This window comes from Leucoraja erinacea, chromosome 3, assembly GCF_028641065.1.
Source record: "Leucoraja erinacea ecotype New England chromosome 3, Leri_hhj_1, whole genome shotgun sequence".
Lineage (NCBI taxonomy): Eukaryota > Metazoa > Chordata > Chondrichthyes > Rajiformes > Rajidae > Leucoraja > Leucoraja erinaceus.
The window spans coordinates 37582214-37594771 of record NC_073379.1 but is presented as its reverse complement, the minus strand read 5'-3'; the positions used below and the strand labels follow the sequence as shown (position 1 = coordinate 37594771).

Genomic DNA, 12558 nt, shown 5'->3' with positions numbered 1-12558 from the left:
TCCACTTACCTGGATGGGTATAGTGTCAACTCCAACCTTTTGCCACTTAAGGACACAGTCACCTACTTGATTGACAATTCAAACACCATCCTTAACATTCAATTGCACAACCATTGCCATGTCACGACTGCCATGACATAACCTCGTAACCTCTAACACCATGAAGGCTATGGACATCGTTGGCATGGGATTTTGCTACTTGGTGTGGAAATGATTAAACAAATACAGCCATAACTTTATATTACACATTTTGACTGTGTATTGTAAGAGTGCTATTATTATGATGTTTGTGTTAGGAAGTTGCTAACTTTGTTTGATTTTATATAACTGCCAGGTGTGCTATGAGATTATATCAGTGATCACTAATTGCTGCTAATTTGTAAGTTGTGAAAATGCTTTTAGCAGCCCATTGCTAAAATAATTTAGGAAAGTCTATGAATTTTACTGTTCAAAATAATAAGGCAGTGGTAGAGAAAGAAAGAAACATTGCATTAGTGCATGAAAACTATTCAAAAATAATCCAATCTATATGGTATGGATGTAACACAAGTAAAACATGGAAGAATGGCTTGCTTCACTTTACACTTAAAAACATGATTTGCAAACGTCCTTAATTATAAGCTCCTAAGCTTCCTTAATATGAAAGCATATAAGAATATTTTTCTATAAATTCATACCACATTTATGCAGATTCTGTCTACATGTGCTGCTCTCTAAATTGCTTTGGGTGGTGTTACCTTTGAAAATAGAACAGGTGGATGCAGAGAGAAAGCTGAAGATTGAGTTGGTCTGTTGTGTCTGATATGATGGAAGTGAATTAGCTTTTTCACCTTTCAGAAGTGTTTCTACTATTGTACATTATAATTTCACTCACTGTCCTATTGCCTTCTCTCCCTAGCTTTTCTCAACATTCAATTAGCAATTACTTTTCCCTGATGTCTTTTTGTGCCATCACGGTTGGGTTCCTGCTTTAAAAATCATTACAAGTTTGTGAATTGGCTGTTTAGAATTGAACAATATTGTGAAAAGAGTGAGAGAAATTGGCTAATTGTTGAGCTGTCGTTTTAATATTATTTGCAAGGATTTTGCTGGAATCTATAAACCTCTGTTGGTGACATTTTGTACTGATCAGTAATACAGCACTGATTTAGTTTAGTTTTAATTTAGAGATACAGCGCAGAAACAGGCCCTTTGACCCACGGATCCCCAGCGCCGCCAGTGATCCCCGCACATTAACACTATTCTACACACACTCGGGACGATTTTCAATTATACCAAGCCAATTAACCTACAAACTTGTGGGTTTTGGAGTGTGGGAGGAAACCGGAGCTCCCGGGAAAACCCCACGCTGGTCACTGGGAGAATGTACAACTCCGTACAGACCAGCACCCGTAGTCAGATCGGAACTGGGTCTGGTGCTGTACGGCCGTAGCTCTACCACTGTGTCACCGTGCCACCCAGTGAAAAATAACCCAGCTGTTAACAATTGTTTCGTGAGAGAGGTAGAAAGTTGTCAGGTGGTAATGGGATTAAAATGGACAGGTAAGATTCCACACATTTTTAGCAAAAAAAAAAATGAAAATATGAGTTGGAAGTAATCATGTTACTGGTAACTGGGTAATTGAGTGGGAGATAGAAAATCTCTGATTAGGAGTGAAAATTATTTCTGATTGGTCAACTATATCAGCTGGTGTTCTCCGAATGTTTGTAATTTCATATTACCTAGATTTCTAAATAGCTCAGTAAATTGCGCTAGTAAGAATGAGAAGTTAAAGGGTCACAGATTAAGCGAGAATGCCGATGCTATTGAATATAAGTAAGTTTGCAAGAAAGGGAAATTGGAAAATTATATTAATGGTTAAGGTACTATGTTTCTAATGGAATTTGGGTGCCCATGTGCATTGAAATTTAATGCGAAGGGATAAAAAGTAATTAAAAAGACAGATGAACTGTCACTCATTATTTAAAGGAAGTTATAATGCAAAGAGGAAGTTTGTTTTTACTTAACACTCGTCAAACCCCAACAAGAGTACAGAATTTATTCTGTATCGTGTGATATATCGGCCATGGGAGTGTGGCGCACATTTACCAGAGTGAAATGAGAGTTTAATGTTTTTTAATTAAGGACAAGTCACAGAAATTTGTCTTGAATTATTTTGAGTTTCAAGCTCCTGTATTATGGGCTAATGAAGATGTGATCGGGAAGCCCCTTTAAACCTACACAATGGAAATTTAAAGCTTCCTTCTCTAGTAGATTTTGGATGCTTAGTTGAAAATGTTTAAGACATATGTTGAACGGATATCAAGGGATGTAATCAGAGCTGAGTAAGTGGTATTAAGTTATTAATCAGCCATAATGTTGAAGAACAGCAGAAGATCCCAACTGTATAAATGACTTCCTCCTGTTCTTGTTCTGTATAATGTTAAGCAATTAAGTTCCAGAATCAGTTAAATGTGTTTTCCTTCTGCATTATTTGTGCATTTTTATTTAAGTAATTTACTGAATATAATGGTAGGTTGAAGGCAAAAAGCTATGAATGGGAAGTGAAGTATACATGGTTAGATACATTGAGTTTATAGCAGGTTTGGGGGAGCACAAACATCTGTTAGACCTACTAAACTAAATTATCTGCTTTCAATGTTGTAGCTACTACAACTGGAAAATAAATTAACCCAACCCCAGTAAAATGCTTCAAGTACTGTACAATTTAAGTAGTACAGCACATTGGATTGTTTTGCTCAGTGGTACAAAATATGTGGTTCTATTGCACATCGCTACATCTCTACTTTAACCTCTACATCGGTGAGACCAAGCGCAGGCTTGGCGATAGCTTCGCTCAACACCTCTGCTCAGTTTGCAATAACCAACCTGATCTCCCGGTGGCTCAGCACTTCAACTCCCCCTCCCATTCCGAATCCGACCTTTCTGTCCTGGACCACCTCCATTGCCAGAGTGAGGCCCTGCGCAAATTGGAGGAACAGCACCTCATATTTTGCTTGGGTAGTTTACACCCCAGCGGTATGAACATTGACTTCTCCAATTTCAGGTAGTCCTTGCTTTCTCCCTCCTTCCCTTTCCCCGCTCTCCCACGAGCCTACTGTATCCGCCTCTTCCTTTCTTTTTCCTGTCCCCCACCCCCCGACATCGACCTGAAGAAGGGTCTCGACCTGAAGAAGGCTCTCGACCTGAGAAGGGTCTCGACCTGAAGAAGGGTCTCGACCCGAAACGTCGCCTATTCCTTCTCTCCATAGATGCTGCCTCACCCACTGAGTTTCTCCCGCATTTTTGTCTACCTTAGTATTCTTCATCTCATTTGTAATGTAGTAAGAATGAGGCAAGAGCAATAGATAAAGTAGTGGAGGAGACAATGACTAACATTTTATTGGGTAATTTCTCCACCATGTAAAGGAACATCCTTTTGACATTCCATCTATGTCTTTATATCTTCCCGTTCATTCTATCTTCTTCCTAGCACATGTTTTCAGTTGTGCCGAAGCTTTTTTTTTTTAAAACATTGCAATTACTGTTTTTCTTTGTTAAACATATTAGTTTCTGCTTTGAGTCAAGCATTTAGAAATAAAGGAAATATGTATGTTACTCAATGCTTTTTCTTTCAGTGGTATGAGCTCAACTGGCTAAACCTACCGCACTAATTAATGACATGCAAGACTTATGATTGCAGTTCCTGTGATTTTATGACGAGTCTAATAGATTTCTGATGCTGATCTCAACATTACTTGTGGTTTCAGAAAATACTTGGCACATAATTTGTGTTTGTAACTGTTAATGAATATTCATGTGTCTTGATGTATTTATTTGTGGTAAGAGGGTTCGTTTGCTAATGAAGGGCCAATTATATCCTCTGGGACTGGGACCTTTCTTCACATACAGTGCCCTCCATCATGTTTGGGACAAAGACCCATCATTTATTTATTTACCTCTGAACTCCACAATTTGCGATTTGTAGCAGAAAAAAATCACATGTGGTTAAAGTACACATTGTCAGATTTTAAAGGGTACTTTTATACATTTTGGTTTCACCATGTAGAAATTACAGCAGTATTTATACATAGTCCCCCCATTTCAGGGCACCATAATGTTTGGGACACATGGCTTCACATGTGTTTATAATTGCTCAGGTGTGTTTAATTGCCTCCTTCATGCAGGTATAAGAGAGCTCTCAGCACCCCCTAGTCTTTCCTCCAGTCTTTCATCACCTTTGGCAACTTTTATTGCTGTTTATCAACATGAGGACCAACGTTGTGCCAATGAAAGTCAAATAAGCCATTATGAGACTGAGAAACAAAAATAAAACTGTTAGAGACATCAGCCAAACCTTAGGCTTACCAAAATTAACTGTTTGGAACAACATTAAGAAGAAAGAGAACTCTGGTGAGCTTACTAATGGCAAAGGGATGGCACAGCTGATGACAGAAGAATTCTCTCTATAATAAAGACAAATCCCCAAACACCTGTCCGACAGATCAGAAACACTTTTCAGGAGTGTGGATTTGTCAATGACCACTGTCCGCAGAAGATTTCATGAACAGAAATACAGAGGCTGCACTGCAAGATGCAAACCACTGGTTTGCTGCAAAAATACGATGGCCAAGTTACATTTTGCCAAGAAGTACTTAAAAGAGCATCCACAGTTCTGAAAAAAGGTCTCGTGGACAGATGAGACAAAAAATTAACATATCAGAGTGATGGCAAGAGCAAAGTATGGAGGAGAGAATGAACTGCCCAAGATCCAAAGCTTACCACCCCATCTGTGAAATGTATAAATGGTGGTGGGGGTGTTATGGCCTGGGCATGTTAGGCTGCTGAAGGTACTGGCTCGCTTATCTTCATTGATGATACAACTGCTGATGGTAGTAGCATAATAAATTCTGAAGTGTATAGACACATCCTATCTGCTCAAGTTCAAACAAATGATTCAAAACTCATTGGCTGGCGGTTCATTTACAGCAATACAATGATCCCAAACATACTGCTAAAGCAACAAAGGAGTTTTTCAACGCTAGAAAATGGTCAATTCTTGAGTGGCCAAGTCAATCACCCGATCTCAACCTAATTGAACATGCCTTTTATATGCTGAAGAGAAAACTGAAGGGGACTGATCCCTAAAACAAGCATAAGCTAAAGATGGCTGTAATACAGGCCTGGCAGAGCATCACCAGAGAAGACACCCAGCAACTGGTGATGTCCATGAATCACAGACTTCACGCAGTCATTGCATGCAAAGGATATGCACCAAAATACTAAACATGACTACTTTCATTTACATCACATTGCTGTGTCCCAAACATTATGGTGCCCTGAAATGAGGGGGACTATGTACAAGCACTGCTGTGATTTCCAAAATGTATAAAAATGCCTTTAATTAAAATCTGACAATCTGATTTTTTTTTTGATTTTTTTAATTACAAATCTCAAATTGTGGAGTACAAAGGCAAATAAATAAATGATGGGTCTGTCCCAAACATTATGGAGGGCACTGTATGTGGGACTTCCAACACACGTAACGAGTGAGGCAAATGGCTCAAATACATTTAAATGGGGCATTTATGAAGGAGAACTGAAAGGATAATTCTTTGGGGTGGGATGGTGCAAATATGGGAGGAGGCTAATGTGGGTCATCAGCACTTATTGCTGTGGCGCAAGTTCTCAGTGGTTTATTTATATATTTTTAACTAAGACTGTTTAGGGAAATATTTACCCTTGGGTCTCCTTGATTGTGCAGTTGTGGGTTAGGGCAAGGGCTTCAGTCTGTCCCTTTGACTTATCTAATCAATAGACAAATGTGATACAATTAAAATATAATGTGAAATTATAATCCATTTTCAGATGTTTTAAGGTAATGTTTTAATGTGCGTTTGGATAAATTGTTTATCAGGTAATACCAATGAGGAATCTTTGTAACTTTCAGGTGGCAAAAAGGTTGGCATTAATCCCAAGATAAATAACTTGATGCCGGGTTATGAGGTAGCCAAATATGAACTTGTATGGATCTGTGACAGTGGCATTCGAGGTAACAATTATCTTTAAGATGTTCCTAAATGTATGTGTTTATCAAATAATTATTTTTAAAAACTGCTATAAATCTGAAATAAAATAGAAAATGGTGGAAATATTAATTGGGTTATGCAGCATCTGTGGAAAGTTTTTCTTTTCGTGGATGGTACCTGACCTGAGTTTTTGTAACATTTTCTTAGCATAGTTTAGAGCAAGGATCTTAGAGCGGAGCAAGATAGACCACTCCTGCAAAATCCAATGGACTGTCGTGTAGTACGCAACGGAGCGTAACTTCCGCCATTTCGGTAAACCCGACCCTATCTTTGACCCGACCCGACTTCAGTTATGCATTCAGTTAAAACGGCACATACCTTGTACAGGGAGGAACTGCAGATGCTGGTTTAAACCGAAAACAGACACAAAAGGCTGGAATAACTCAGCGGATCAGGCAGCATCTCTGGAGAGAAGGAATAGGTGATATTTCAGTTCGACTTTTTCAATAGCTGCCATGACCCGTTTGATGTCATCCTTCGCCCTGCTCCTGGTCTCGGCGCGCACCGGTATCTGCCGTACATGCTGTGTGTGTGTGTGTGTGTCGGAGTCTGAGGGGAGAAGCGCCGGCACCAAGAGCGAGCGAACGCGCGGACGGACGGGTGACATTTCGGGTTGAGACCCTTCTTCAGACTGACAGTCAAGGGAAAGGGAAATGGGAGATATAGGCATATCTTCCATTCATTTGTCCTTAGTACCCTCTATATCTCTTGTTCCTCTTTTCCCTGACTCGGTCTGAAGAAATTTGTAAATTTAAAACAAAATAATGCTGTAAGTCTGAAAAAAAAACCAGGCAGCATCTGTGGAGAAAGTATTAGTCAACATTTTAGGGTGATGATTTTCAGAAAATTTGGAACGTAGGCCCTTTTAAACAAATGGAGAATGGCGGGTCTGGAGAGAACAGTCCTTATCCATCTTATCATGACGAAACTAGGTGAGGGTTCTGAAGACCTATTAATGTTGCCGCGTCTGACAGGGAGGAGGTGTTAATAGGAGAATCGGAAAGATAAATATCTGCTGGAGCTGAGATATAAAACTAATTATTTGGATAATTATGGGGAGAGAAAAACTGAGTTGTGTTAGAACTGATTGAGGATTGAAAAGCAAATCTCTGTACATGCTGGGAATCAGAAACTAAAATGAAAAATGCTGGAAACATTCAGCAGGCCAGGAGAAACTTAGTTAATAAATTCTCCAGGCCTACAACTTGTTGGTTAATTCTTGTTCCACGGAAAGTTAATGAGAGAGAATGCGCAAATAGCTGGTAACTCTTAAGGAAATGTATTCAAGTCTGTGATCACTTTGTAAACTGCTTTCACTTTGTTCCTTGATGTCCAGTGAAACCAGATACTCTAACAGACATGACCAATATGATGAGTGAGAAAGTGGGTCTGGTCCATGGATTGCCATATGTTGCAGACAGACAGGGATTTGCTGCTACTTTAGAACAGGTAAGAGCAAAATTATTTGGCTGCTAGAGCACTCTATTTATGGCCAGTTTACTTGAAAGAAAAAGTCATAATTGAAAATAAAAACTAATAACTTCATGTTTTGAATTTATTGGAGAAGATCCTTTGTTTATTAATAGTCGTAGACCTTTAAACAATTTAGCTAAAGAAATCAAAGGATTTTGTTGAAAATCCTTGTGTTATTTATAATAGTGAAACTGGAAAGTAAGCAGTACAAACCATTTTTCGTTGCACTTTCAAAGTTTCAAGTACTCAGCTTTGTATGTCCCTTTATTTGCTATAACGCTTCTGGCTACTGCCATTTGGCTCAGCTACTGCTAAACTAATAGTTGATACCTTTATCCTCGCAAAGCCTCATCTCTCTTCAAATCCAGCCAATTCCCCCTGGTAGAGCATCAATTTGTGCTTGAGTGAACACTCTTTTGTCATGTGCAGTATGTTATTGCTTTATGTATCCATCTCCAGATCAGTTGAATGCTGGTTGGTTTTGTTCTGTCAACTGGCCCACTGCTTGGAGTGATTCTGGTATAGAGATCATTATGCTGCCTTACTGGTAGTTCCTCAAGCACTCTCCTTCTCTTGCTCCCAACATGTGCTCCCAACATGTGCTAGGAGCTTATGAAGTTTCTTGTTACTAATACTGACAGATTCATTCAGTAACTTCAGCAAATTTTATTTCCCTTCTGCTCTATATGCCCTCCAGAACCAGTAGGTTTCCTAAACCTGCATCCTTTTCAAGTCTCCCCCATCTGTTATGTCCTAATGCTGTTTTTCACCCCTGTTCCATTGATTAAATTTGACTAAATTTATAGCTTTTATTTTAAAAATCTGTTAAGTTTTGTAATTTCTTAAAAGATGGGCTGGTCTAGACGGTCAAAAATGGAATACCTTTCTAGACCCTAGTGAAACCAAGTTGACTCGAAAGCAAGTGCTTAACATACAAGTTTAGTTTATTGTCACGTTCAAGGTTCAGTGGGAAGCTTTTGTTGTGTGCTAACTAGTCAGTGGAAAAACAATACATGATTACAATCAAGCCACCCACAGTGTACAGATACATGACAGAGGGAATAATGTGAATAAGGTTTAGTGCAAGATAAAGCTAGCAAAGATAGTCTGAGGGTCCCCAATGTGACAAATTTAATAGGTAGTCTTTTATATGTATTCTTAATATGACATCCATAAAGATCTAAAACTTACTAAATTATGCTTTGTTGAAGTTTGTAGTTTTAATTCAATAATGCCAATATGAGGCTCTGATTAAGTATCGATTTGTATTGCCAGGATATGCAATAGAGTTCTTACAAAGTGGGGCTATCTTCCGTACAAAATTAACTTGGGTGCAAGTTGTTACCTACTTTGCTTGCAACCCGTTGAAGAAATCCACTTTCATCACCATGATAATAAGCTTGAGTTAATGCAGAATGATGGCTGATATCATCCGAGTGCAATATGTGATATTCATCCTATGCTTTTTAGTAATTAAATCAATATCTAATATATATATTTACTGTATTTTAACATGTGTAAAATATATCCCGATTCTGGAATTTTGATTACATTGTGTTTACAGGTGTATTTTGGCACGTCGCACCCAAGAACATATCTATCAGCCAATGTAACTGGCTTTAAGTGTGTAACTGGAATGTCTTGTTTAATGAGGAAAGATGTGTTGGATCAGGCTGGGGGACTTGTTGCTTTTGCTCAGTATATTGCTGAAGATTATTTTATGTCCAAGGCAATTGCAGACAGGTTAGTATTTGGACAATCCATAAGTAGGGAAATTCATTTATGTTCTGTACAAATTATCCAAAGTCTAGCGATGGATATTTCTGTTATTGGCTATAATGTCCCTGTGTAAATTATATGCTGAATTTGCTTTTATTGTTGGCATCATTGGTGTTGAGAAATCGAGTATTGGTATGGTTGGTTCTGTGTTGCATTTCTCCAGCTGGGGCATTTTAGTTTCTATCAAGACGGACCATGCAGCAATCCCAAGTTCTTATCCAGAAGGCAGGAACAGCCTTCTGTCCCCATTTTATATGTTTGCTTAAGCTGAAGTATTAGTTTCTTGTACTTGGTAATGCATGTGCTTCATTCTAAAAAAAAATGGTACCATAAAAATGTGGGAATTGTTTGATCCATATCCCTGTAATCCATTTAATTTGACTCATTATCACGTGCCTTTGAGAGAGTTTTCGCAAGCTCGGATTTGATATTAAGATAACGCCTTCAGCTTTTGCACTTTACATAGGTTACACTTTTGCTGCCCGTTATAATTTATTCTTCTGGAGAGAGTTTCACGCTTCTCTTTGCAAAGCTTCTTGAGTGACCTAGTTCTGAATGCAAGTCTGCTGATCCCTTCAAGAGAAAATGATTCTCCAGCTACCCTGTCAATATCTTTCCAAACACAAAATACCTCGGACTGCCCTAAACCTCCTATGTAACAGGAAAAATAAGTCTTCCTTGTGTACTCTAACTCAAAATCCTTGCAGCCTTAGTAACATTCTGGTTAAATCTATGTTGCATTTCTTCCAAAGCCTTGTATCCTTTGAGGAATGCATTCAAACCCATTTTATAGTGTACAGATTAATTTAGAATGGACAATTTTTTTTAAATCATCTGATGTCGGAGAAATTTTCCTCTTTTAATATTTTGTTGGCAATGGAAATTTTTGTGGGCACATGCGGATCCTTGTCTTTGACTTACGATGTGTTCCATCGACGAATTGTACACTGTAAGGGCCAGGAAGAGAGCGGGTAAGATCATCTCTGACCCCTCTCACCCTGGCCACAAACTCTTTGAAGCACTACCCTCTGGAAGGCGCCTCCGGACTGTCAAAGCCGCCACAGCCAGACATAAAAACAGCTTTTTTCCACGAGCAGTAGCTCTACTCAAGAGCCAAAAGTCTGTAGCCTCCTTGTGCTCTGGTATTTTATTTAATTCTTCACATGTTTAAATTATAACGTTTTATTTTTTATTTTCTACTGTATATCGTGTTACTTGCGTGCAAAGCACCAAGGCAAATTCCTTGTATGCATACATACATGGCTACTAAAATGTATTCAACTCAATTCAATTCTAATTGCTGCATCTGCAATAAAACAATAGCTGAGCAGGATGTAATCTGCACAATTTTATTCAGAAGTACTTTTTGATGCATTGTGTGGGCGTGGTGTGAATTTGGTTTATGTTTATTTTATTTTTAGGGGATGGAAGTTTGCTATGGCAAGTCAAGTAGCAATGCAAAATTCAGGCAGCTATTCCATTTCTCTCTTCCAGTCAAGAATGATCAGGTAAGTTTTGGTAATATTGTCAGTTATTTTGTATTTTAGCATCAATTAAATAATTAAGACGTTCTCATTCTTTACCACTCTGACTTCTGTGCAATATGTTAACATCAGTCAGTTGGTATTGCTACATAAGCATAGTATGCTTAAAAGAAAAAGAGTTGTTTGCAGTAGTATAATTGCACAAAAATTTAAAGAGCTAGAGGAACTGACAACCTTGGTGAAAGTTTTTAAGATATTCTTAAAGGGAGAGGATAGAAGGTGAAATTGTGTCTAATGGGCCTGTCCCACTTAGGCGACTGCAGGAGACTATGTAGTCGCCACATGTTCGCGGGTAGTTGCCGGGGAGTCGCCTTCGTGGTAGTGAGGAGTTCCCGCATTCTGGGAACTAGTCGCGACCTTATTACGGTCGCTGTGAATTTTTCAACATGTTGAAAAATTAGCATCAACTAGAATGAAGCCGCCATGGAGATTAGCGAGAATTCTCGAGCCATAGGTGGGTCACCAGGAGGGCCGAGGTTTTCGTAGGGTGGAGCCGGTTCTGCCCGGTGAATTTAATTGGCTCATTGGGGGGGAAAAAAGGTAAGCAGTAGTTTTCAGAATTAAGGATAACCGACGGATATTGTTAAATGTCCACCGAGCTTCACGGCCGTGTACCTCCGGCTTCTTAAAAGTTGTCTCCACTCCTTCTCTCCCCCCCCCCCTCCTCTTTTAAAGGACTTACCGTACACTGTGCTTTAGCCGTCTTTTTACAACGCCAACATTCCTGTTCATCGCAGTGTGTGTGTCTGTATCACCTTGGCATTGCACCATGTGAATATTTTAGACAGGGCAAGCGGGGGGAGCGCTGTCTAAAATATTCATACGTGCTGGTGAAGGAAGCGGTGTGTGTTTTCCACTCTTACAGTCGCCGTCCCAGTTCACGGATTTTCAGGCGACTGCCGGCTATTTGACAGTCGCCGGCAGTCCGCTGCAAAATCGCCTAAGTGGGACAGGCCCATAAGGAGTTTGAATGGGGGAATGGGGATGCATAAGAGGACAAAGCTGGGTGGAACAGAAAATTCTAGGGCTGGAGGAGGTGATCAAAGTAAGGAAGCTTTGAAAGCTTTTGTACAGGAAAATATTAACTTTGGTTTGTAACGGTTGGGGTACTGGAGAACCCATGCACAGCAAGCATGAGGATGAGTGGTAAGGAATAGACAGCAGAGTTTGTATAAACTGCTTTATAGTGGAGGAGGATATGGGTCTGGGCAGGGAACACAAACAACCCGAAGAGAATGATGTGGGTGTTCTTGGCTGACCTTGCACCTGCTAGTCGTGTCATTGGGTGGATAATTGTAGGTAAAGGACTTGGTGACAAGTGCTATTGCTGCAAATATTCCAGATGGGATGAGTGGAATGTTTGGGAGCAGTTTTATTGAGCATGTGGTGATGTTGGATATGTTGAGGAGAAAGTCCTTTAGGTGCATTGGTGATCTTATAAAACATGACTTGAGAGATTTAAATATAATTCTACTTAAGCGTATGCACTATTTTTGCAAATGAGCTATTGAAAATGTTAGTCAATGGTAACTCACATTTCACTGTACCTTAATGTACCATGTGACAATAAACTGACCTTGAAAACTAGCCTATTAAAGAAAAGCTGAGTCTTCAGTTGTGCAGTGGGAATGGGATCAAAGTAATATCTGACGAAAAACAAACATTCTGATGTTGTATGAATGACCTCCAAAAT

General features: G+C 39.3%; 1 protein-coding gene across 1 annotated transcript in view; it reads left to right on the top strand.

The window, feature by feature from the left end:
• Nucleotides 1-12558, top strand: part of ugcg (UDP-glucose ceramide glucosyltransferase) — a 58261-nt gene that overhangs the window by 39514 nt on the left and 6189 nt on the right. The window contains exons 4-7 of the mRNA XM_055632441.1: nucleotides 5931-6032; nucleotides 7406-7518; nucleotides 9107-9285; nucleotides 10743-10829. Coding sequence (XP_055488416.1) covers nucleotides 5931-6032; nucleotides 7406-7518; nucleotides 9107-9285; nucleotides 10743-10829 — 481 coding nt within the window. The remainder of the gene's footprint in view (nucleotides 1-5930; nucleotides 6033-7405; nucleotides 7519-9106; nucleotides 9286-10742; nucleotides 10830-12558) is intronic.